Source organism: Mya arenaria, chromosome 14 (assembly GCF_026914265.1).
Source record: "Mya arenaria isolate MELC-2E11 chromosome 14, ASM2691426v1".
Classification (NCBI taxonomy): Eukaryota; Metazoa; Mollusca; class Bivalvia; order Myida; family Myidae; genus Mya; species Mya arenaria.
Window position 1 is genome coordinate 29,432,053 of NC_069135.1, and position 27,308 is coordinate 29,459,360.

Genomic DNA, 27,308 nt, shown 5'->3' on the forward strand with positions numbered 1-27,308 from the left:
AAACTGTACAAGTATGGATGATTCGCAGATAGCCTGCGTCTTCTGTAAGAGTTCCACTTGATACATAAACCAATACGCAAAATCGCTGACGGCGGAATTCGGTGTTTCTTTAGTGTGTGACCATTCGGAACTCTTCGGCCATTTTTATCGAAAACAACCTCGGATGTATTTGGACGGTTTAAATACTCAAAAGTTGGTACGTTTAAGTCCGCTGCAAGAAGATCGCGTAGTAAATTTATTTAGCAGTTAAACGTTATGACTTAACTCTTGGGAATCTTAATTATGTTTGCCATAAACTGGCAATCAATTAACTCATAGATCAAATAATACAACTCTCAAACACTACATTTAATTATTGATATATTGATAAAATTAAAAAAAAATACGAACTACTTCAACTGATGTACCGGCATACATCCGAGGTTGTTTTCGATAAAAAATGGGCGAGGAGCTCCGAATGAGTGTGTGACAATCATAAGATGACACACTTGATTCGAAATTCACTCTGTTTCGCGGCATTTTGGGTACAAAATTACTCCTTTGACGAATATCCCATCAACCGATGGGAGTAAAACTCCCCTTTTGGCTTCAAAATTCTGTTTAAGTCACACTTGGGGATGTGACGGGGTCAAGCCATAATGCATCCATTATAGGGCGCGGGCAGACCTATATAAACTCAACAACAACAACAACAGAAATTCACTCTCAAACTATAGGACAAGCGTGCAAGGTCTAAAATATATCCACATGTGTTTCAGTGTGAATATTTTTTATGTAACGCCCGAAATGCAAAATGCTAGAACAGAAGTTGAATTGGTCAAGAAATAATTCACGTCTCTTTGCTTCACTACTTTTGCTTTCATGAGAATTTTGTTTTGCATTAACGCTTGTTTCAATATATATATAATCTGTGGTATAGTTGCGTATTACAGTGTATTACAACTTTGCCTATATGTGAAAGGTAGTGTGTGTAAATTAAGGCAATATTAAATTGATTTACAGAAAAAGAAGTAATTTATATCTGAACCCTAACGAATTATTAAACCAGACTTAATTTGTCGTACACTTCATCTTTTAGCTGCCTTGGATTTTGAAACCAATACAGCGTATAACATCGAAATCACAGTAAGCGATGGAAGTCTCTCAACAATCGTGCACGTTGACATAGAAATAACGGACGTAAACGACGGCGGGCCGACATTCGCCCTGGCCACATACAGCTGGACCCTTTCAGAGGATGAAAACATTGGAGCATCGCTATTAACCGTTACTGCTACGGACCCAGATTTATCGACCAGCGAGTTTGGGAGACTGACATTCTCGATTACTGCTGGGAACAGTGAGAAGAAGTTCATTATTAATCCTCAAACAGGAAAGGTCAGTCTTGCCGGACCTTTGGATTATGACTCTACTACATCCTACTCTCTGACTCTTCAAGTCAGCGAAGAATCTGGAGGAAACACGGACACCGCGACTTTGGATATAACGGTCACTAATGAGAATGACAACATCCCATCTTGCACGTCAGAAATGACCTATACAAAGGTGATTGCTGAGGAAGGGACTGTGAATGATGTGATGTATACCATGACGTGTTCTGACATCGATGGTGATACACTGACCTACACAATTGGATCTGGTGATACGAATTATTTCAAGATTGACGGCTCAGAACTGCAGGCATGTTATCAAGAAAACTAAAATATGTTTATTGCAATTTTATTCCGTATCTAATATTAATTGCGTAAAATTTAGTTTAAGTCTGAATGTTAATATTTGAACTCAATTCACATACTTTTTTTATAAGTAAACCTTATTCGACAACCCAAAGAGTTCTGAAAAATATATACTTCCAGTTTATGATCAACTTCTTATAGCAATCGAAAGAAAACTAACGTTTTATGTTACTCCTACATAGCTAAAGGCGTCCATAGACTACGATACTGTTACATCTAGTCAGTATGACCATACCATTGAGGTTTCCGACGGCGACAATACCATAGAGGTCAAGGGAAGCGTTGTGGTCACTGCTGTTAATGAAGCAGACCCATTGATTAGTAAGTGCAGACTTATGAAATTGTTGTTAGCTGTCATAAGTCTTTAACTCGTTATGATAGTTAACATTTTTGAGCAGAAAATGTATCATTTCCAGGAAAAACTGAGAATTTTTCGTTCTCGACATTACTGTCAACGTGTTATCCTCTGACTTTTATTCTATAATATAGCAAAGAACCACTTGGTTGAAATGCTTATCGCCAATTGAACAGAAACAATTTGTCATTTTTCCACTCGCTTTGCAACAAAAAAGACACGCATATATACAAGTACGGGTTATACAAATTAGTGTAATATAAATTTTAATCGCCATAAAATAAAAAGGCTAACGTTTGCTTTTTCAGCGTCAGGTACTACTCTGTCAATAGCGGAGACAGAGGCTGTGGGAACGAGCGTGTACCAAGCCGCTGCTACAGATGCAGAGACAGGCGGTCATGGTGAGCTGCGCTACTACATCGGGGGAGGAAACACTGGAGATGCATTCTCAATAGATCCGATAACGGGAAATATGTATGTTGCACAGAAGCTTGACTATGACGCCGGTACCACGTCGTATTCTTTGACTATAAAAGTGGAAGACATGGAATCATCTGGTACAGACACTCGGACTTCCTCAATAACCTTAGTTGTAACAATAACGGACGATAATGACCAAACACCAATATTTACTCAGAACCTGTACACAGCTAATTTAGACGAAAATGTAGCCAATCCAACGACAGTGCTGACAGTGGCTGCCACAGAAACAGACACTGGTGCAAGTGGAACAATAACATATTCTATCAAATCGGGAACGGGGACATCTCGTTTTACCATTGATGAAACAACTGGAGTAATAAGCACTAATGCCGATATTGACTTTGAAGTTCTTTCTTCCTACGACCTTATAGTTGAAGCAAAAGACAGTGGTGCCTCGCCTTTATCTTCAACATGCTACGTTCGTATCACGATCATTGACATGAATGACAATACACCAGTGTTTCCAGGTGAAAATATTGCAGTTTCCATTTCTGAAGCCACCGCGCCTGACACAGAGGTGACTGTCGCGTTGGCGACTGACTCGGACTCCGTCTACGGGAATAACAACGTTATCGTCTACTCGTTTTCTACTGTTCAAGCAAAGTTTAAAATCCACCAAAATACAGGGAGTATAACTGTCAAAGATACCCTTGACAGGGAAACAGCCACAAGGTTAATAGATGAATCATTTCTTACCAATTAGTTTTCTTCGAATATGAGCTAATCACACACATCCAATTCATGTCGCTATAAACTATTTCTGACAATGTGCAATGAAAATTCATATAATGAAATAAGTTTATAATCTATCTTTAAATAAGCTAGCATACAACATAATTCACAAGGGCTAAAAATAACCTCGATACTGTTCAAACATGCTTTCCTAATGTGATCTATTCCATTCAAATATAATTTTTGTTCTGTGTATTTTCAGTCACACTTTCATCGTCTTTGCGACAGACCAAGGAACCAACCCTCAAGCGAATACAGGTAGTGTTACCTATACCGTTTATATGGATGATGAAAATGATAACGATCCTGTGGTTCAGAGTACACCGTACGATAAGACTGTGGCTGAAGACACACCAATTAACACTGTGGTTTACACATTAACTGTCACTGATAATGATGAAAATGAAAACGCCCATCTGACGTATGAAATTACAAATGGAAACACTAATAGCGATTTTTACATAGACTCTGCATCAGGGCTGATCCAGTTTGTAAATGTTCTTGACAGAGAAACGACGGACTTGTATAAACTGGAAGTAACGATCACTGACAGCGGTTCTGCCCCGCGTAGTACGAGCGTTACCGCTACTGTAACGATAAGCGACGTCAATGATAATAACCCGATCTTCCAGCCAGGCGGAACAGACACGTATAATTTCAGTATATCAGAACATCAACCAGCGGCGACGCTTGTAGATCTCGTGGACACTACTGACGCTGATATCGATGCAAACGGCGCCGTAACATACCAGATCGCTTACTGGATCGACGGTAACAGCACTCACTTTGATCTGGACTCAAGTAGCGGAGCTATCACCACTGAGTTTAATTTGGACAGAGAAACGTTTGATTTATATACATTCGTTGCACGTGCTACCGATGGTGGTACCAATCCATTAACGGCGACCGCTACTGTTACAATTCATATTCTTGATTATAACGATAACAAACCAACGTTCACGTCGATACTTTACACGGGAACAGTCATAGAAAATACCGCGACGGGCACAAGCATTCTCACGTTAGTAATTGATGATATTGATATTCTTGTGAACGACGACATAACGCTCTCAATAACCAATGACGCCACAGCAGATTTTTACCTCGCTACTGCCGACGATACGTTTATTATATCAGTAGAAACGCCTATAGATAGAGAGACAATCGATTACTTCAATTTCACGTTAACGGCAACAGACGGCGGATCACCAGCGTTATCATTTACCACATCAATAGAAATTACGGTACTTGACGTGAATGACAACGAGCCGTTGTTTTCACCGACGTTTTACAGCAAAGAGATAGCGTACAATGACGGTTGTCAATTGACAGCGGCAACGTTGACGGCAAGTGACGCTGATATCGGCGTAAATAAAGATTTTACCTTCTCTGTTACACAGAACGATAACCCAGAGCTGTTCGAACTAAACTCGGTTACAGGTAAGAACACAAGATCAATTTAGCATGGTATAAAATTTAACGACAGCTTTAATTCTCTATTATTTTCGGCTTAGACGTGTTTTTTCCGGTTTATTCATATGATTGAAAATGCTCAGAAAATGTCCATGCACATAACTACACATCTGCGAATAAAAAGTTTTATATGCAAGACAGTGAAAAGTGATATTTTTTAATCCTATGCTTATTCCAATAGGTGACATTACGTTGATTGCCACGGCCTATCCAGGCACCAAATATGAATTCTACGCTTCCGCAACTGACGAAGGAAGTCCGGCGTTAACGTCAACGCAAGGAGCGACGGTTCGCATTGACGCCTATAATCCTGATGCTGTGGTTTTAAACTACTATATGAGTATTTCCAGAGCCACTTTTTTGACAATGGAATCGACGTTTTTCACCTTACTAACGACAGTGTTTCAACAAACGTACTCCACCTCAGAAGTGAAACGGTGGTGTGTGGCGGAAATTAGCAGCAGGTTATTTTTATTTTTTTGAATCAAAACATTCAGTAGCTTTTATAAGCAAATTTAGCTCAAAGACATCATTAATTTCTCTCGTGTGTTTCTTGTTTGATTGTATAGTGTCGAGTTTGCCTATTTCCAGTAACCGAAATTCGAGTTTAAAAAGGCATTATAACAAAAAATATTTGTCAACGACAACCATTACATGCATTACCACGTTCCAGCTCCTGTATTGTCCGTTCGTATGTGATAAAGGACAATACCGCCGACGAGTTTTCTGAGCTCGGCAACGATAAAGTGTTTTTGTCAGTGGACGAGGCGTACACTATAGCCGCCCTTGATGACGTAGGTACTCCGGCAGGGGATATTACTGGTAATTATATACGTTTATTTATGTTGATGGCCTGCAAATTGTTAAATATTATGTGCATATGGAGTAAGATCAATTCTGAGAACAATGATGAGACACCAACGTTTTTGATACATTTAGCTATCATGATGAAACATTATCTTGAAATTTAAGAAAATGTACACACCACTGAGGGTCATATGACATAATAAGGACCGGTCAGTCAGCCTGAACAATTCTTATAATGTTTACTTGAGAAAAAAATGTCATTGTGAACATTGCAAGCAGCACTCACCAGTTTTATGACGTCAACCGGTCCATATTATATGACGTCGTTTTTGAAGAGCAACCCCTGTATATAACCGGTCCATATTATATGACGTCATTTTTGAAGAGCAACCCCTGTATATCCGCTTTTATGTTGTTAAATCATATTTCAGCCGTGTCCGAATTTAAACAGAGTTTCTGGGACTTGTATGTGTGTACACAGTAGTTTGATAGGAAATATTAAAGTAACATATTTAACCTAAAGAATTTATTCATTTTCGTTCGATTTATCAAAGGGATTACTCCTACCAACTTTTTAGCAATAAATAACGATGGATTACTGCAGTTTAAAAATGTCAGAAAATCTCGAAATGCCTGAATCAGTGTGTGTATACCACGTGATAAATTACGTCATATATGCTACGTCGGAAGGCAATATTTTGCTTAAAATGAAGATTTAAATCAAAGATAACTTTTCTTTTACTACACCATTTTAAATAAAACAAATATGCCGCTTTAAGAGCCCCGCCTTCGTTTTATTACCGAAGTTTGATAAGGTAAATAGTTTATTCAAACACTTCGACAAACCTGTTTTCAAAATATTGTTTTGACAGTGCTCCGTTGTGAAAAGGTTTGTCGAAGTGTTGGAAGAAACTAAAATCTCAATCAAACTCTGGTAAAAGACCGAATGCGGGGCTCCTTAAGAGGCGTAGACTGCGCTATGTTTCATCGCAAATGGTGAATAAATAGTGAAGTTATTTTTGTTTTAAGTCTTCATTCGAAGCAAAACATTGCCGTCCGACGTAGCATTTATGACGTAATTAATCACGTGGTATACACACACTGTGAATATCAGATATTTAACCCCCTCCCCAGGTCATATGACACCAAAGCAGGAGTTCATTTTCATCAAACTACAAAAATGAATTGGTTGTATGTGTAGTTCAACGGCGCGTAACAACAAGCTTTGTGTGTGTAGTTCAACGGCGCGTAACAACAAGCTTTGTGTGTGTAGTTCAACGGCGCGTAACAACAAGCTTTGTGTGTGTAGTTCAACGGCGCGTAACAACAAGCTGTGTGTGTGTAGTTCAACGGCGCGTAACAACAAGCTGTGTGTGTGTAGTTCAACGGCGCGTAACAACAAGCTTTGTGTGTGTAGTTCAACGGCGCGTAACAACAAGCTTTGTGTGTGTAGTTCAACGGCGCGTAACAACAAGCTTTGTGTGTGTAGTTCAACGGCGCGTAACAACAAGCTTTGTGTGTGTAGTTCAACGGCGCGTAACAACAAGCTTTGTGTGTGTAGTTCAACGGCGCGTAACAACAAGCTTTGTGTGTGTAGTTCAACGGCGCGTAACAACAAGCTTTGTGTGTGTAGTTCAACGGCGCGTAACAACAAGCTTTGTGTGTGTAGTTCAACGGCGCGTAACAACAAGCTTGGTGTGTGTAGTTCAACGGCGCGTAACAACAAGCTTTGTGTGTGTAGTTCAACGGCGCGTAACAACAAGCTTTGTGTGTGTAGTTATACTCATAGTTTGTCATTGTATCCCTACAAGTGGTTTCAAATCAATTTGCACCAAACAGGGCCGTCGTGGACAACATTTGGCATCTACAAAGTGGAGAAGTACGTCACACCTGAAGTTGAGATTTCATGGATCCGGACGACGGCCGGCATCGTAACGGTGTCCCTCGCATGCGGAGGTGCTTTTATCCTTTTACTTGCCGGAACCGCTGTCGCCGTTTACAAGTACCGCCACCGCAAACGGTAAGCGGAAGAAATGGTGTGTGCTATTTAAGATGACAGAACTCCAAAACGCTTTTAATATGTTAAAGGTCAGATATTTATCCAAAAAAATATTGTGAAAGTCATCGTCGAAGTGCTTTAACTTTAACCTTCGCCCTATCTCAAAAGTCGTCAAACTTAGAAAGCGGATAGAATACCTTAAAGAACCAAAAACTATGCCTTATATACCCTAGACTGTACTTTTTCACTTTAAATACCCCCCCACCCCCCCCCCCACCCCCCCACCCCCCACACACAACGCTTAGAGCATAAATTATACGGTTTAGGGTGAGGGCGGCTTTAAAATTGCCCCTTTAAAGTTCAACCCGAATCGAACTTTGACAAATGAAAAAAATATCGTATTAACGTATACACGTCTTTCCTCCTGACAGAACACCAATCAGCCGGGCGGAGGAGACAGAAAATCGCGTTGACCGCCGGAAGCCAGCAAGGAGACCCAAAGAGAAGCCCATGTTCCAGGCGTCACGTGAGTATCACATAGAATGCAACAATAAGGGTGGACATAGGGTTCGAGCCTCACTCAAAAACGTTTATGAATATTTTAAAAGGAACGCACTCAAAAGCATTGGAAGGCTAAAGACTCGATAAGCCTGATTTTACTATTTTTTACAACTCTGTTTAGAGGCAATAAAAACCTAATCCAAAATATTCAAATATAATATAATGAAATAATGCTCGTCTGCATCCCGTTTTTCAATAAAAATAAATATAAATATAATATTTAATCTAGATACTGGTCAACTATTTAACATTCCAAAATATTTCATTGCAGCATCCGAAGGTCTGGTGAAACCGTACGATAAGGCAAACCTGCCGCCAGCCATTGTGGCGCTACCGCTGCCTAATTCACAGCCGCAAACCGCTAGGGTAGGTCATCATCATAAATTATCAGGATTTTCAGGATAGGTTTGTAAGACATATTTCCAAACAGTAGTTTTCAATGTTCCAATTAGCGTTTTCAGTAGGAAGTTTTAAAACTTCTTACATACTTACACTGTTTTATACTATCATGTATGCACATTTGTACATGTTATATATAAAAAAAAAGTATATCAATTACATATAGACCCGAGGGCCAGCACCAAGACCGCCACGACAAAGGGAAATGAAGTTACACAGCGCCAACTCTGACTGGGACGAGCCGCCCCAATTTACGCATGGACGCCTAAACCACGAGTCGCCACATCCTGTCCCCAAACCGCCCGTTTACGAGCCGCCTGCCTCACCGTCCCGGGCTCTTCTTTACACCCCTCCCAGGAATCAGATCACTCCTGTCGAAATCCACATTGATACCCCGCCGCCGAGCGTCACTCCGCCGCCCATACGAAAACCGGATCTGGTGAATACCAGGAACCTCCCACTTCAAACTGACATAAAGCAGCCGACGCCTTTTATCGATGACGCGCCTTCTTTCAAAACTCCACCGGCTAAGGAACCCTTCATTGATAAAAATTATGTGGTCACCAATAGAAAGTTCGACGGTCGGGCAATAGATCCGGGTAAATATATGTGTCTTCCAAAATATGTAATTATTGTTGACGAACACCTTATTGTGCTACTATTGATAACACCATCTGATATTGTATCTTTTGAACGCATTTGACGCAAACAGAAAAAAATATGTACATTATTTGACCAGAATAAATTCACACACTGGAATTTTGGGCTCTGAATGATTGAAAATGAGCTGTTTTAAGTTCGTTTGCGGTAGAAATATACAAATATATAGCATAACAAACTGTGCATTGCGAAATATAATATTTATAATGCAGTTTTGGTCAATTGACTTTTATAACATATTCTTACTTAAGCATGTACCAGCAGCCTTTTAAGCTTCACCAAGATCATACTGGTGGCCATTTCAACAAAAATTTCAGAAGCAATTTTGTATATAGGAGCGGTTTTCAACAGTGCAGGGATCGAAAGTACGGAATCGCGCCTAACATTCTTGGTGAAACGGCCCCTGTATAACCGTTGAAAGAAAAACGCCTAAGTAGGAAATCGCTCCTAACATTCTTGATGAAACGGCCACCGGTATAACCGTTGAAGAAATCCGCTTAGTACGAACTCGCTCCTAACATTCTTGGTGAAACGGCCACCAGTATAACAGTTGAAAAAATCCGCTAAGTACGAAATCGCTCCTAACATTCTTGATGAAACGGCCACCAGTATAACCGTTGAAAAAATCCGCTAAGTACGAAATCGCTCCTAACATTCTTGGTGAAACGGCCACCAGTATAACCGTTGAAAAAATCCGCTAAGTACGAAATCGCTCCTACCACTCTTGATGAAACGGCCACCAGTATAACCGTTGAAAAATCCGCTAAGTACGAAATCGCTCCTAACATTCTTGATGAAACGGCCACCAGTATAACCGTTGAAAAAATCCGCTAAGTACGAAATCGCTCCTAACATTCTTGATGAAACTGCCCCTAGTATAACAGTTGAAAAAATCCGCTAAGTACGAAATCGCTCCTAACATTCTTGGTGAAACGGCCACCAGTATAACCGTTGAAAAAATCCGCTAAGTACGAAATCGCTCCTACCACTCTTGATGAAACGGCCACCAGTATAACCGTTGAAAAAATCCGCTAAGTACGAAATCGCTCCTAACATTCTTGATGAAACGGCCACCAGTATAACCGTTGAAAAAATCCGCTAAGTACGAAATCGCTCCTAACATTCTTGATGAAACTGCCCCTAGTATAACAGTTGAAAAAATCCGCTAAGTACGAAATCGCTCCTAACATTCTTGGTGAAACGGCCACCAGTATAACCGTTGAAAAAATCCGCTAAGTACGAAATCGCTCCTACCACTCTTGATGAAACGGCCACCAGTATAACCGTTGAAAAAATCCGCTAAGTACGAAATCGCTCCTAACATTCTTGATGAAACGGCCACCAGTATAACCGTTGAAAAAATCCGCTAAGTACGAAATCGCTCCTAACATTCTTGATGAAACGGCCACCAGTATAACCGTTGAAAAAATCCGCTAAGTACGAAATCGCTCCTAACATTCTTGATGAAACGGCCACCAGTATAACCGTTGAAAAAATCCGCTAAGTACGAAATCGCTCCTAACATTCTTGATGAAACTGCCCCTAGTATAACAGTTGAAAAAAAAAACGTCTAAGTAGGAAATCGCTCCGAACATTCTTGATGAAACTGCCCCTAGTATAACAGTTGAAAAAAACCGTCTAAGTAGGAAATCGCTCCTAACATTCTTGATGAAACTGCCCCTAGTATAACAGTTGAAAAAAAAAACGTCTAAGTAGGAAATCGCTCCTAACATTCTTGATGAAACTGCCCCTAGTATAACAGTTGAAAAAAAACGTCTAAGTAGGAAATCGCTCCTAACATTTTTGATGAAACTGCCCCTAGTATAACAGTTGAAAAAAACCGTCTAAGTAGGAAATCGCTCCTAACATTCTTGGTGAAACGGCCACCAATATAACCGTTGAAAACATCTCCCTAGTACGAAATCGCTCCTAACACACTTGGTGAAACGGCCACCGGTATTACCGTTGAAAAATTCTCCTAAGTACGAACTGGCTCCTAACATTCTTAGTGAAACGGCCACCGGTATAACCGTTGAACAATTCTCCTAAGTACAAAATCGCTTCTAACATTCGTAATGAAACGGCCCCCAGTTAAACCGTTTAAAACATTTAAGTACAAAAAAGCAAAACAGGATTCTTGAAACAAATTTAAATGATAGGTAGAATATCTTAATTTACTTCATTTTTCTATTTTCTCTGTATATTCGTTTTTCAGTGTCAGGCCGAATGTTCGAGTTCAACACGAAGACGAATGAACGTCGATTTCTCACGCCAGAACCTAAAAATTAATTAAATGACGTCATGTTCGATATTTCTCCTTTCTTTGTTTTAGAAAAAAAGATAAAAAGTGTAAAACTGCTATAAATAACCTAGGAATATGATAATGTGGAATTGACGGTCAGCTTTGTGAACCTCAAGGAACAGAGAGTTGGTTGCAAGGACGATATTGTGAATACATGTAATAACTTAATGCTTTATACGTTACCCATTATAATCAATATTATGAGTCTGTTTTGAACTTGATCGTTATTAAAGTTTCAAAAACTATCGATTCTTGTTGTATAACAGTGTTGAAGTTTCCGCTGTAATATCAACTAGAGTAGGTTGAATGTCTTTTGCTCTCATCTTTTTTGAGATTATTTCTAAATAGGACCAACTGTGTTTTTTGAACAACTTAGAAAGAGGAATACCCAAGAATAATTCCTTTGTAGTAAGCTGAATTTTGCCCATCCAATTCAAAGAAATGAGCCCTTTCGCCGTCCGTCTTGCATCGTCACGGGTGCTCTATCAACGTTTCATTCAAATGAAGTCTCTTACTAAATAGTAAGAGACTTCATTTGAATGAAACGTTGATGGAGCACCCGTGACGATGCAAGACGGACAGCGAAAGGGCTCATTTCTTTGCTCATCATGTAATATTAAATATTATTTAAGGAATGAATTGCGGGGTTGATGTCATTATCGGGGTATGAACGCAATTGGGCTGGTCTAAGTGTGTGGAGTCCACGCGTACTTTGACCAGCCCAATTGCGTTCATATCCCCGATAATGACATCAACCCCGCAATTCATTCCTTATATTTACACCAATAGTTCATTATTTTAGTCAAGAAACGTTAAAAAAATACTTCATTTCATTTCGGATTACCTTTCAGTAATCCTTTCTTACCAATTCTGTAAATAGGACGACCCGACTGTTACCGGAAACATTTTTTTCAAATGACGTCACAATAACGCGGGAAAAGATCAACCACTTGAAATCACTTTTAAACGTAAACTTGAAACACTTTTGGCAACAAAACGTTTAAAATATAATAACTTAGCACTTTCAAAAATGTTGATTCATATTTTACGGGACCTGCTGACACAATACAAACAATAACAAGATCAATAGTTTTCATGTATATTGTTATGCGATGAATTGCGATCCGAACATATCCGAAGATGTTGCGTTCATCGATTAATGAACGCAATTGCCGAAAGGCAGTTCATTTAAGGAATGGAAGTTGAGGTGTAAATATACTTATATAAGGTTTCCCTTCTTTTTGTATATAAAGTTGATCGGTCCTTATATCACTGTATTTAAGTAAAAGTCCAGTTTTTACGACGTTAACGGTCAATATCGTATTTTGGAAGGTCCGGACCTCGCCAAAATATAATATGGACCGCTGACGTCATAAAAATGGTTCAAGTGCTGCTTGCGAGTTTTATTTAAGCGAAACAAATCGTAAGAAAAAGTTATTAGCTTTGTTAAATGAAACACATAAAAACGCTTTAAAAATAGTGAATGGTAATTTAAAGTGTTCGGTATGATATAAGAAATATAACACAACACTCCGGGCCATATAGCATTATAAGGACCGCCTAGTCAGTCCCCGACTTGCCGGTCCTTATAATGTCATGTGACCCTCAGTGGTGTGCAACATTTCTTAGAATTCATACTATTCCTTGCAAAGAAATGAGACCGTTATATGTAAGGCCATGTAAGGTAAGCTCTTGATGAAAATGGGCGGAGCGAGCAAGCGAGGAAGCCAATCCCGAGTCATAGAGATTACCTGGAGTGTTCTAAATATCTTAGATCATTATCTGTGATCAACAAGAGGGGAACCAAATATATGACGTTATGTCTATTAAGTTGAACGAATAATTTATTTTCTATAAAGCGTGGTACTTATTCAAGGCCGATGGGTGATAGAATTGTTCGAAAATGTAGGTAATTATCTTTGAACAGTGAGCTAAAACAGAAAAGTACGCACTTTCTATATCTAAACTTGCCATAATAACGCGCTTACGCCTATTATGCACCAGTCAATTGTAACCACGGCTCCCAGGTCCGGGGGTATACCGGGGATAGCCGGGTAAAAGGGCCGTGTTTTTACCTTCCAGGTGGACTTGCAATGCCGGGTGAAAGCGGTGGTTTTGTCTTCGCAAAAATATAGCGGGGATTGGGCCTAACCTAGGGTCCCTGGGATGCGGGGGCATTTGGCGGGGGTTTTACCATATGTTTGTCCCCGCAGGGTGGGGATTTTACCCGGGGTTGGCTGGACCGAAAGTCAATATCCCCGCTATTCCCCGGACCTGGGGGGGGGGCGTGGTTACAATTGACTGGTGCATTATACTGCCACTAAAGTGATTACATTGTAATTTTATTTGCGTGCAAAGACAAACGGAAATTACGTCATCAAATATATGTCATGACGTCATTTTGCAGACTACAATACCTTAAAATCTGAAATGTATCAAAGTTGTCTTATAAGCGACTTTATGTTAAATTTAAGTTGTTGAAAAACAAATGGTGTATTTAATAAATGATTTTTCGGCTAGATTATAGCGTTTTAAAACAGCTCGAATCGCGGGGGAAGGAAAAATAAAAATGGCACCTACAGTTCAAAATGGCGGATCGGAAGTGCCATAGTGAGTTTTTCAAACTCCTTTTAAATTTAATTTTCCTAGATAAGATTGTGTTTTGTTTGTTTTCCTCTTCTACATTATACTGTTTTTAAACCTTTAACGTGCATGATTTCCGTACACTTTCATAGAATGATTCCTCCTTTTTTCAAGTAATAGCTATAATACGAAAACCAGTGTTTAAGAAATATAATCATGTGCTTCAAAGTTTTGCCAAATCTGTAGATGGACGTGATAGTCATAGCGTGGCACACTTCGTACCGAATTATCTGATCCAAGGTTAGACAAAGGCTAATATGATAACAATGAAACAATGTTTATTTACTTATCAATATCTCTACAATAATTTCCGAAACGCATTTAATTCGCAGCAGTGGTGAGTAAACTTATAGTAAATGAACGTTTTTCTAATGTATATGTATAAATAATTTAATATGTTTTATGGCGCGTTCGTACGTACGTACGCCCAAACACAATTTAAGACAGAAACACACAATGATGTGTATATATTTCTAAAGAGAAGAGATAAACTGCTTTACAATACATCTGGCTTATGAAATTCTTAGAATGCCTGTTCGACACAAATTATACTATAACAAAACTATTGAGCTTAGCTTAATCCTGTAATAAGGAACTATTTTTCGAGAAATTGAGGGCCGATACTTAACAAAAACCCATCTAAATCTACCCCGATAAACTCTTTTGAATAAATGAAAAGACATGTTGTGGTTTACTGTACTCAAAACAATAATCAATAGATTAGTATCAAATTATAAAGAATGTATCACACTGCTTTTGTGACGTCCTATCAATTGTCTTAGTACGAGGTATCTCAACGATCATTGTTATAATGAATATACGAATAAACGAATAGTTTTTACATTTGATTTGGATCGAAATATGAATTGTTTTGGTGTGTTATTGTTAACGATGTGATTTGGAATTTTAGTTAAAGTTTAAATATAAAACACAGTCATTTAAAAATTGTTACGAAAAAAGGGATGTGAAGTTTGATTCAACAAATCGGAGTATATTTCAAAAAGGTGATCTTAGTCTGTAGTTAATTGAAGGAACGAAGTAGATATGTTTCAAGTTGCGATATTTAAAATGATATAGAATTTGTATAAACCTTCTTCACATGCACAGCTTTAAGTTTCATCGGTACCTTTTATATATAAAAATATATAAACAACTACTTTTGGCGTAATCCAAGTTTATTTTCATATGTATGCAATTGATAAATAGTGAAAGTTCAGTCGAATTAAAAAATCTTGCCACATTTACTTTTAAGGCTTTTGAAATAAGACGCCATTTAGTATATGACTGACGTGCTTTTACCTATATTATTTAAATCGAATACATGTTGTCTCCCCCGACATGAAATTCTTCCTTCAAGTATATAAATTTCATATTGCTATTTGAATATATTATGTAAACTAACTATGCCTGATGACATCTTGCTGTACCAGTATATTAATTTACTTTGTTGTTAATTCTGCGATGCTATGGATCTTGCCAGATTTGTTTGCATAATAAAGTATTCTTCTACCTTTTATAGATAGATATACAGTTCAATTTGTTCATGAATTTTAAAATGCTAGTTCAGAAAACGCAAAACTTTTGTAAACTTCTTGTAAAGAACAGTACGCACTATTTCAATTTTATATAAAATCATGTATGATTGTAGGTGAGCAAAACATTTCAAGAAACAAACATGTTCAGTTTTACTAATACTGAGTAGTTCAATGAGATTAAAGGAAGATTCTGTCAGACTTAATAACTGAACGATTCTTACTAGAACATGGGCCAAATAAAAAACATGAACAAAATCCGCGTTATAAATGGACTCTTTTGCAGTTTGATTTATGTGGAACCATTTCCTCAAATAAGTTCGTAATATAATTGTTCGGTCCTAAATACAGAATAGTAGAAAACAGACGGTTACAAGGAGCCTGACAGACTGTTTCTTTAGAGGTATAGTTTCCTGTGGTGTAGCTTCAATGACATTGTGATTGACAGCTATCTACTAAAAGACCGAAATTAAGTTTCGCTCTGTTTTTCGGCTATTGTAAATTTGGTAAAATAAACATTCCCACTCAAATTGAGCCTGTCCTGGATTGGTTTTGCGTTCTATGGCTGTTATAGGTCGGAGAAGGTCGGAAAAGAGAAAAATACATGACACTGTAATACGTTTAAGGACATATAATGAGTCGTTATCTTCGAAAGCAAATACTTCTTTCACTAATATACTTCGGGTCCCTATCAACTTGTAAGAGGTGCCTTTAATTATATTACATTTGTTAAAATGTAAAAGAGTTGATCATAAATCAACAGGGGCGTAGCTATGTCTTAACAACTTGTAGGCCCCATGGTTCTACTTTCCAATGGGTTTTGGACTTTTATATGCACATTACACACACTTAATCATATTTGTAATGATAATAATTTAAATCAAGCACTACATCCTGCAAATAGTTTAAATGAACATCAAACTTGTATTGGTTAAAATAAAACTCAAACTTTTGTTCAAAGTGTTTGAGTAGCTATTAGTTTTTATTGCATTTTTGGGTCACTTAAATTTTGTCCAAGCCTACAAGGCCTACATGTAGCTACGCCACTGATCAACTATATCCAGGGATCGGGAGTAACATTTGCAATCATTGTAATGCAATGAACTAATAGGTTTATTACTTTAAATAAAATGAGAACAAAATATGTTTTGTATTCTAATCATTTTCGTTCATTCAATCGAGTCACTGGATATATGAAATGATAATAATCATTCCAATAACTAAAATAATAAATAATATTAACTATAATAATAATAATAATAATAATAATAATAATAATAATAATAATAATAATAATAATATTAATAATAATAATAATGATAAAAAAATAATAATAATAATAATAATAATAATATTAATAATAATAATAATAATAATAATAATAATAATAATAATAATAATAATGATGATAAATTCAAACTTGAAATACGTTTAGGAGAAATATGCTACATCACAGCTGAATAACTAGAAACATATTCATAGTGAAACCTGGAGAGGAAGAATGTCAAACAAGATTACAGCATGGCTTATCAGCTTTGTGCTGTGGATCACTGTTCTGGACATAACACATGGAGGTAATATTGGCTCTTCTAGTTAGATAAAAAATACGATTGTCACAATTGTTTGTTATTATACTCGATGCACTTTGAATAAATAAGAAAAATCCACTCAAAGAAAATCAATTTCCTTAATTGTGTATGGGTATGTCATAACAAACGGAACATCTTTCGTCATTTTCAACTGAAATTATGTTCGATTTACTATGTTTTGTATTTTAAAAAAATGTCTATTCCAGCTGTCCCAAGTTTCACCAGCCCCGCCACAAATTCATCGACGTTGACCGTCGCCGAATCCGTCGCCACCGGCACCGTTGTACTCAGTCTAGCAGCTACCGACGCCGATGGAGGCGTCATAACGTTCACAATAGGGTGGCAGTCCCCGGCCTCGCCCACGAAATTTGGCGTTACGGGGTCAAACGTCGTAACTACAAACACGTTCGACTATGAAGTTGCAACTGACCGGCAATATGAATTAGAAATTGTGTAAGTAACATTTACGAGTATGCCGGTAAAAACCCGAATTACAGAAAAATGATTTTTATTAGATCAACTTATGTTTCTTCTGAATTGATCGAAACGCTTTGAAACGTCGACAGTAAAACTCCGAAATTGTTTTCGTACGATCGCAAAATATTTACCCCTGGTGACCTATGTACAAATTAGCTTGCAGGGGCGTAGCTAGCCCTCGATTTATGTGGATTCATCATAGTGCTGTGGGGGTGGGGTCTGGGGCCTCCTCGGAAAACAATCGTGCAATCTCGTGCATTCTGGGCGTTCTGAAGTGCGTTAGTACTGTACTTAGACAGTTTTAGGATCATATAGTCAAGTACCCATACTGCAACTTTGGCTGATTTTTTTGTCAGAATCGTGTAGATTAAGCCGCGTTCTCGCGTATAGGCAGCTACGCGTCTTGCTTGTTATTATATCCAGCCATTGTCTAGTATGTTACATATCTATGCCTGGCGAGACCAGATCATTCTGGAATTAAAAGTTATTTTTAATTACTTTTTTGTTAGATTTACAACTGCAATTTATTTCATACAGTTATAGCAGTCTGTACTCCAATGAAATCGAACGTGAAATCAACTGTTATGCAACCATAAGTGTGTAAACATATGTTTTCGGGTATAACACTTAAAGCTGCACTCTCACATATTGAACGTTTTGACAACTTTTTTTGTCGTGGAACGACCCAATTTGAAACCCGAAAATGCATGTAAACCAGTCACTTAAGACTGCTGACAAAAAATAGATCGCGGATTTTTGTATTGTAGTTCAAAAAATGATGTTTTATGCATGTTCCGTTTCTAACGGTTTAAGCCATAAAATATTAATTTTGGAACGGAAATATGAAAATGTATGATCTGATCTTTTGTCAGCAATCATTTATCACTGGTTTGCAGATATTTACGCTCATTCTCAGACAAAAACTAAAAAAATTGTAAAAATGGTGAATCTGTGATAATGCAGCTCTAACATAATCTTGCTCCACATTCGGAACTCCTCGGCCATTTTCCACCGAAAAAAAGTTTACATCAGTAGCAGAAGTTCGTAAAATCTTTATAGTATAAGTTAATTGAAGTTTTTTTAACGTGTATGTTGTATTACTTAGTTAAAATTGATTGCCAGTGAAGTGTTTAATTGCATAAATAATTAAGATTCCCAAGTGTATAGTCATAAAGTTTAACTGCTAAATTGAAATTACTACGCGATCTACTTGCAGCGTTGTTCAATGACAATATTTCTGACATTGTTAACCGTCCACATACATCCGAAGTTGTTTTCAATTGAAAAAACCCGAGATGCTCCGAAAGCTTGTTCACTACATTAAGACACTTGAAAATGATACAAACATTTATTTACAAAGTTGACAAAACTGTTCGTCGGATGCCTGAAAAACGATTTCTTGCACCTACTGTCACCTTTTAAACCAGGGTTGGTATTCAATAATGGTCTTACCTGGATCTTAGAACGATGTAGCTAATCGGATAATTTGTTATTAATAACTGACCAATAGAGTCTATGATGTATGACCATAAGATTGACTTAAGTTACATATTGAATACCACCCCTGGGGCTGTTTTAATAAAGGATTGTAGTCGTTACTTTAAAAACCTGAAACCTGTAAAGCATCATAAAAGGCAATATTGAGATCTTTTTTATTTCTTTAAGTTCGTGTTTTTGTTGGCTAGGGTTTAATTTACACAAATATGTGACAAAGTAATGAAACTACTGCACTAAATACCGGGTAAGATTTTTATTTAAACGCTCCTCTGCTTATTACGGCTACACAATAATAGAAAACTCCTCTTCATATGTCTTCATAAAATCTTCAGTTACTACAAATCAAAACTCATATGTGTTCAGTTTCTTCTTATCGTATTGATTATAATCATATGCTCCTGAAATCTAAAACGGGACACCCATGTCCACCGAATACGTATTTAAGGTTTATACAAAATGTTCATGATACATGTATGGTGCGTTGATTTTAAGGGTTTCAAACAATTGACGTGGTGCTTATTCCAGAGCTACTACTGACGCAGCCGGTACGGATTCTGCTTCGTCTACCGTCACGATTACCGTGAACAACGTTAACGACAACCCGCCATCATTTTCATCCAATATTTACTACGCCTCCATAGCGGAAAACACAGCAGCAGGTACTCGTTTTCCTTATGTAGAGGATCAAATGTTTGTGTCACTTAAAGAAAAAAAAGTTGAATGTTGATAAACAAGTAAATATTATAAAAACACATTGGGCCAATTGTTCAGAACTTTGTAAAAGTTTACAACGTTGATAACGTCTTTGTTGTTTACTTTCAAATTGTTACTGCTCTGGAAGGATACACTTTTGACCTGCTGTATTGCTAACAAGATTTGAGACAACCGTTTCAGTCGTACTTGTTTGTATTTAAATAGGTGAGCGCACCATCAAATTGTTCACATTTGAAAGTTAACAACAATGTTGCTAATTATGTTTTTAACTTTAAAAAAGTTCTGAACAATTGACCCATTGAAGCCAACCATATAAAATCTTGATAAGCTGACCATAGGCTATGACTAGCTTGCACATTTAAATTATTTGATAGATCGATAGTATGCTGGTCACAAGGGTCTTATTCTAAGTATGATAGTAAAGCATTGCTATTTGTAGATGATAGTCAACGATAGTTCTGTGAACGAAATCATTTTATATTCGTTGTTGCTTTCCAGGCACATCTGTCAAGTTACTTACTGTCAACGACGCCGACGGCGATACAATGACAATCTCGATAACCGCCGGCGACGAAGCCAATAAATTTGGCACTAACCTAAAACAGATAGTTACTTCAAGTAACATCATTGATTACGAGACGTTATCTGCCGTCAACTTTCAGTATACGTTAGAAGTTGAAGCCAGTGACGGCGGATTAACGTCAACGGCCACCGTCATTATATCGGTAATAGTGTAGTTTAGTTATTGCAACATATATGCTTAAATCTCCTATAAACATAAGAAAAAATACTATATAGTTATGATTCATTAAAAATGTTTTGAAAAACCGCCATCGAATGAAAACAAGAAGTGTTTTAACTTTATAAAATATATTCATTACGCAAATGTATATTTTTAAGCAGTGTTTTCTTCATTTTTATATTATATATGCGTAGATCACAGGTGAAAACGAGGCCGCTCCAGTATTTGAGACGACAGGTTTCAGTCCTGTGTTTACCAGCTCCACGACCCCCTACAACATCGAGGAGGATTCAACTACCGGAACAACCATCGTAACGGTGACCGCCTCCGACACAGATCTCGGGGTGGCTGGGCAGATCACGTATAGTCTCGGGACCATTACTAAAAGTTAGTTGATATATAAATATGGTGTTTCGGTAAAGAGGATGCTAACCATTATATCCAACGATTGCGGAAATACTCAACAGTTTGGCAGACCTTGCTTTATAAGAGTATTAATAAGGAGCAAGGATTTTATTAGTTCTGGCTTCCATAACTTTAATGTTGATATTTATTTTTTTGATGTTTAATACACATGAACACGTCCCAAAAGGTAATATATAACGTGCTCGCTGAAGTTCTTAAGCTAGGATTTCATTCAAGTTAATACGAGAGAATGCATCAAAATATGTTTATCATTATGTCCATACATGTAATATTACTCAGTTAATTTGTTTTCCCACATAGGCAGTGGGGTTACAGCATCCGGCATATTCCACATTGACAAAGTCAGCGGGTTGATTACAACAGCGTCAAACTCATTCGACCGTGACCCGGTTACAGGAGGTCTCGAGTATTATGACGTCACCGTAATTGCGTCAGACCAGGGTCCGTCTGTTCGGTCGGCTACGGTCGCCATACGAGTCGGCCTTACGGACGTAAACGATAACTCACCGGAATTCGATAAAAACGTTTACTATGTCTCTATCTCCGAGACAGACACTGCAGGTTTGATATTTAAACATGTATAAAATTTGTTTTATATAGTTTCTGTAATGTACTGTATTAGAATTAAGACGAATTCAAGGATTGAACATACTCTTATAATGTGTAACGTGCGAGACCAACTAAGGCAACAAACTTCAATAGATCCCTTCAGAGAAAAGCATGCTCGACCCCTAAGGGGTCCGCTGGTCTTTACATACACTAAGTTCACTATCCACACAGAGCCCAGGCTTTGCTAATTTGCATATTACCAACATGCATGCTACCATACGTACTATGACCGTAAATCCATCTAAAACGGAATGTTATATGATTAATTCACATCCGCCGCTTACAGCGGACCATTACAAATGAAAGGTGCCAAATCAAAACTTTTTAACGCAGGTACAAGTGTACTGACGTTAACTGCTACCGACAAAGACGCCACCACGACATCATTCAGGTTTACCATTGATGCCGCTAGTTCGCCGACGTCTTACTCAACAAAGTTTGAACTAGATGCCGTGACGCAGAACCAGATAAATCTTAAAAGTATTAGTTGTATTTACGTTCTACCTTACCTGAAAATAATTTACATTATTAATCCAAGCTTTCGACGGGCTAATACTGGAGCTACCATTGGCCACGATATACCAATCGACTCTTAAAAATGTTATAAGAAATGTTAATAGATAGGATTATATTTGGTTTGAACTTCACATTTACGTACACAGCAATTCCAAAATATATCTTACATTTCACACATGATCGTTCAAAGTTGTTCTCTCACAGATTGAACGTTTTGACAACTTTTTCATTTTTGTCTTCGATCGAACGAGCCAATTTACCGAAAATCCAAGGAAACCAGTTATATAAGACTGCTGACTAAAAATAGATTGCAGATTTTTATATTTAAGTTAAAAAATTTGATGTTTTATGCATTTTCATTAACGGTAAGTGACGACAGGTTTGAGCCATAAAACATTAATTTTCGAACGGAAATATGAAAATCTACATTCTGATTTTTGCCAGCAATCATTTATCATTGGTTGCAGATATGTGCGCAAAAAATTGCTCTTTTCAAGCCAAAAAATAAAATAAGTTGTAAAAATGGTATATCTGTGAGAGTGCAGCTTAAATGTATAATAGAAATATGAAGTCATTTTACTCACAATTTAGGTGTAATAGACTTGGATGCTCCGATCAACGACCCAGACGTCTATACGTTGGTTATAGAGGTCGATGACGGGGTATCATCCCCGCTGACATCAACTGCTACCGTCATAGTTTCTGTGACGTCGGTGAACGAGTTCACTCCAACTATCGCAGGCACAACTGTTTTGGTATGATACTTATTTTTAAACATAAATCGTATATTGTTAAAAACTTATCGACGTTGTAATGTAATGATATAGTACAAATAATAAACTCAAATTCTTAAAGTTTATGTCCACTTAAAAATATTAGCATATTTGGGACACGACTACATGTAATATCATGTAATTAATGATTAATTACATGATATTACATGTAGTCGTGTCCCAAATATGCTAATATTTTTGGGCTTGAACCAGACGACTGTTTCTTCCTATGCATAATTACTAATTATGCATAGGAAGAAACAGTCGTCTGGTTTAAGCCCAAAACATGGTACAGTTTTTTCCACTCGGTATACATGTGTACTTCAATCAATTAAATCACTGGCAGCTGATCAATTGAGGAACATAATAAGGTATATACAGGTTGTTTTGTAATTACTAAATTGTTTGTAACTGACTATTGTGTGACCTTATTGTAAGTGACATCAACCCGAATTAAGATTATCAAGGGAAATAACTCACGCAAGGTTATCATCGTATTCATGAAAGTATAGTACAGTGTATCCTGCAACAGGACTGTTACACTGTTACTTCCCTTATATTTATTTTTTCCACTGTGTTGTGAATTATTCTGCTTTATTTTTCTTATTTTACTATTTTATGTAATGATATAAAACCTGAAGTCGAGATTAAGCAATGGTCGTTGATAAGGACTCGTGTAACAGGTACACAATTCTAAAAAAGGGATATTTGTTGAGTGTTGAAATTTAGAAAAAGTAAAATTTTCGTATGATCTTTACGTTTAAGTAATCCGACTTTCTAAAATGCCGCACAGGCTTTTGGTTTTAATGATGTTTAGCCTAAAAAAAACCATGGACGGTATTTTAGAATGACTAGCTATTTAAGCTGCACTCTCACAAATTGACTGATTTGACAATTTTTTTTGTTTTGTCTTAGAATGAGCTCAATTTTGCATTGATCAATGCTTTGAAAACAGTTGTGTAGGGTAATGCACCAGTCAATTGCAACCAGGGCCCACCCAGATCTGGGGAATAGCAGGGACTTAAACTTTCTGTCAAGCAAATCCCAGATAAACTCCCTCTCCTGCGGAGACAAACTGATGGTAAAATCCCCGCCAAATGCCCCCGGCACTGCGGGTAGCTACAATAATGAGCGATCAGGGATACTTTTTATTATTATTTTGACATTTCTTATGTATCCCTGTAACGCTACAACTCTCTACCATTTAACAATGGGCGAAATTATATACTGTAATAATATGCATTGATGTTGAATTATAATGACAAAGTTGTTCAATTTTTATCCGACAGTGATCTGAACTGGATTAAATTTGTCATTAGAATTGTTATTTTCACATGAACATATTATGGGTCACAAATACCATTATACATGTACACAACTAGTCAGATTTGTCCCAGATTTACCGATATCGGGATACTTGATAAACAATCGACACTTGTAAGTGTTTTATGATAACTTAACATGTTTTTTGGGCATACTGACATAACTTAATATGTGTTTAATAATAGGTAATAATATTTTCGTAGAAAATTGAATTTATAACGGAGATAATTTCAAAATTGTGGCCGCGAGGATTCTCTGCGCAAGGACCGCTTGCTACCTTTTTCTGGAATGGTGGAAGTCACGAGTCTGCCATATTAAAAAAATCGTCAAAAGACTCGTTGACGGCCATTTAGGTGGACTAACTGCGGGGCCACCTGAAAGGTAAAAACAAGGCCCATTTCCATGGCTATCCCCGGTATACCCCCGGACCTGGAGGTGTGGTGGTTACAATGAACAAATACCAATTTTTTATATTTCTTATTCTCAAATATTAAACACTACAATCTGAACTTTTACCTTCAGTCTTATATAACAGATTTTCAGACATATACTGTACAAAACATTCAAATACAAAAACAGGTCAAAACGGTCAGTCTGTGAGAGTACATGTTTAAGTTATGTATTAAAATTGAAGTGAAATCATGTGATAAACTTGTCAAATATGTTAAGTATGACCTGTAGGCTGCACTTATAGCAACTCTGTTCAGCATGTAACTTTTCCAGCTTGATGAGAATGCAAGTGTGGGCAGGTCAGTGACAACGGTGACAGGGTCAGATCCAGACTTTGGCACATTTGGGGACATCTCTTTCTCAATCACAGGTAAGCCGCCTTTTTCTGCCCATTTTTGTACCCAAGAGGCTAGACGTTTTTGGAAAAAATAATTGCTTTATAACAAAAAAAATTAGGAAATTTTTCAGTTTAAAGATCAAGCTTTTCTGTCTCCTACAAATGAGGGTATAATTAAAATATAAGTTTCATTTCCCTTTCAAAAGACCTGAAATGGCTGATATATCAATCCCTGTAAGTATAAATATCTGTTGCAATAAATCATTTAGTAGAACCTCCCTCTCAGTGGCAAGTTTTGCTGATCATGGTTTTTTAAATGTCGAACAAAGATGTAGATAACTTAGGCTAAATCATGTACATAATTTTTTTTTATGGCAATTGTCCAAGTTATATGAAGGATAATTTTGCCAAATGTAACGCAGTTCACTCATATGATAGTAGATCCAACTTAAAGTTTTATGTCCCACATAATGATGGTTTTACAGCAGCTTATTTTTATATAATAATGGTATAAGGGATTGGAGCATGCTTCCAAATAACATCAAAGACACAGAATCAAAGTATGTTTTTAAGAAATTAGTCAAAACTCACCTCTTAAAGGAGATGGAGAAGTTGGAAAAGTCTGTCTTTTTGTATTCATAAATTTTATGTATAGGTAAATATAAGTGCACTTTCTAAGAATATGCATAATTTTAATATAGTTGCTTTGGTAATTTTTAAATATTCCTTAACTAATCTGTATAATTGTATTGTATATATTATATAATTATGTGATACTGATAGTAGTTTATTTGTGATGAATGTCATTTATTAATTTAATTCATCTGAGTACATGATAAATAATATATAATACTGTATACTAAACCATTTAATGCCAACTTTAATACCTTAGACTGTGATGATGGACCCGTTGGAAATAAGCTTTTGTACTTGTGCAAAGCTTTACTGGTTATCCTGTGTAATGTCATTTATTATGTTAATCTTTATTTGGTAATAAATTAGATACCTTTATCATTTACAACAGAAGAAATACAGAATGTTTTAGTAGATCAAGTATTATGTATTTCATGTTAAACTTTCTGTGATATAACTTACGGGGATTCTAAATATCATGCAAATACAATATGTGATATACCTTATATTGATGTTAAATGTACTGTTATTGACATAGTGCACGAATAAAACTACTACTACCACGGTGTATAAAGGAGACTGTATGCATCCGAATATTGCGAGGTGATTTCAATGGCCAATACGTTTACGCTTTACACAACTTTCGAAAAAGGTATAATTGTTTATCTTTTCATAACAATAAGATGGTACTCATCCAGTAGATAATATTCAACAGTAAATGAAGCGTGTTGTTTAAGTTATATTGCATTGTAAACGTTAAACGAAGTAATAAATAAGCCATTTCTCACCGACGAGAGGGCACATTTTTCGCGACCTAATTTTAAAACTTGCAATGAAATGTAGTTAAAATCATCTATGATTACTTTTTATGCATTTAACATTAGGTTATGAATTTGCACTTTCACACAGTCAAATTTTTTTGTTGTGAATTAGTTATGCAACATGAAGATCAGGGCTTTTTCTATAGTACCCACGGGTCCGACTATCGGACCCATTCCCAAAGCAAAATATAAGATATTTTTCCCAATCTTCAGAAAAAAATCCCAATCCAAAAAAAAAAAAAAAAAAAAAAATTTTTTTTTTTTTTTTTTTAAATTCTTTTTACCTGTACTGGTTCATTTTCAACATCCTAATAAATTATGTGATTGTAAGTTTTTTTGGTAATTGAACTCAGAAATCATTGATTTTCATTACATTCAGACATATGAACTATTATATGTCATGATTTATTGCAATAGATATTTACACCCCAAGGATTGATATTTCAGCCATTGTGGGTCTTTTAAAGGGAAAATAAACTAATATTAAATCATTTCCTTATTCACAGGAGACTAGACAGCTTTTTCTTTTCACTGTAAAATTTCCCAATTTCCGCATTTTCACGACGCAAAATTTCCCAAAATGTCTAGGGTCTTTTTCCCAAAATGGGCATAATTCGGATGAAAATTGAATATTTAGACATGGACCAGGAGTCGAATATCAGTGTCCCCTAGTGAGTTTCAACGTTTTCATACATAACACTTGGTTTATGACTAAAACA

The 27,308-nt window shown here is 36.8% G+C and overlaps 2 protein-coding genes across 2 annotated transcripts in view; both read left to right on the plus strand.

Annotated features, from left to right (window-relative positions):
• Positions 1-11,752, plus strand: part of LOC128217886 (protocadherin Fat 4-like) — a 52,342-nt gene extending 40,590 nt beyond the window's left edge. The window contains exons 36-46 of the mRNA XM_052925321.1: positions 1,079-1,680; positions 1,919-2,057; positions 2,400-3,246; positions 3,509-4,746; positions 4,961-5,243; positions 5,453-5,601; positions 7,426-7,606; positions 8,017-8,111; positions 8,418-8,512; positions 8,712-9,144; positions 11,421-11,752. Coding sequence (XP_052781281.1) covers positions 1,079-1,680; positions 1,919-2,057; positions 2,400-3,246; positions 3,509-4,746; positions 4,961-5,243; positions 5,453-5,601; positions 7,426-7,606; positions 8,017-8,111; positions 8,418-8,512; positions 8,712-9,144; positions 11,421-11,494 — 4,136 coding nt within the window. The 3' untranslated portion in view covers positions 11,495-11,752. The remainder of the gene's footprint in view (positions 1-1,078; positions 1,681-1,918; positions 2,058-2,399; positions 3,247-3,508; positions 4,747-4,960; positions 5,244-5,452; positions 5,602-7,425; positions 7,607-8,016; positions 8,112-8,417; positions 8,513-8,711; positions 9,145-11,420) is intronic.
• Positions 11,753-15,090: 3,338 nt separating this feature from the next.
• On the plus strand, positions 15,091-26,976 carry LOC128215991 (protocadherin-like wing polarity protein stan). The gene is made up of 11 exons (XM_052922588.1): positions 15,091-15,154; positions 17,118-17,256; positions 17,478-17,724; positions 19,771-19,904; positions 20,458-20,684; positions 20,896-21,088; positions 21,428-21,688; positions 22,070-22,216; positions 22,844-23,007; positions 25,072-25,168; positions 26,969-26,976. Exons 2-11 carry the CDS (start codon positions 17,184-17,186, stop codon positions 26,974-26,976), a joined length of 1,551 nt encoding a protein of 516 aa, XP_052778548.1. The 5' UTR covers positions 15,091-15,154; positions 17,118-17,183.
• The last annotated feature ends 332 nt before the right edge of the window (positions 26,977-27,308 follow it).

Bases quoted from the DNA above. Each gene is read 5' to 3' on its own strand.
- LOC128215991 (XM_052922588.1), top strand. From the start codon at position 17,184: ATGTCAAACAAGATTACAGCATGGCTTATCAGCTTTGTGCTGTGGATC. The intron at 17,257-17,477 runs GTAATATTGGCT...TGTCTATTCCAG, and splicing joins TCTGGACATAACACATGGAG to CTGTCCCAAGTTTCACCAGC. The intron at 19,905-20,457 runs GTACTCGTTTTC...GTTGCTTTCCAG, and splicing joins AGCGGAAAACACAGCAGCAG to GCACATCTGTCAAGTTACTT.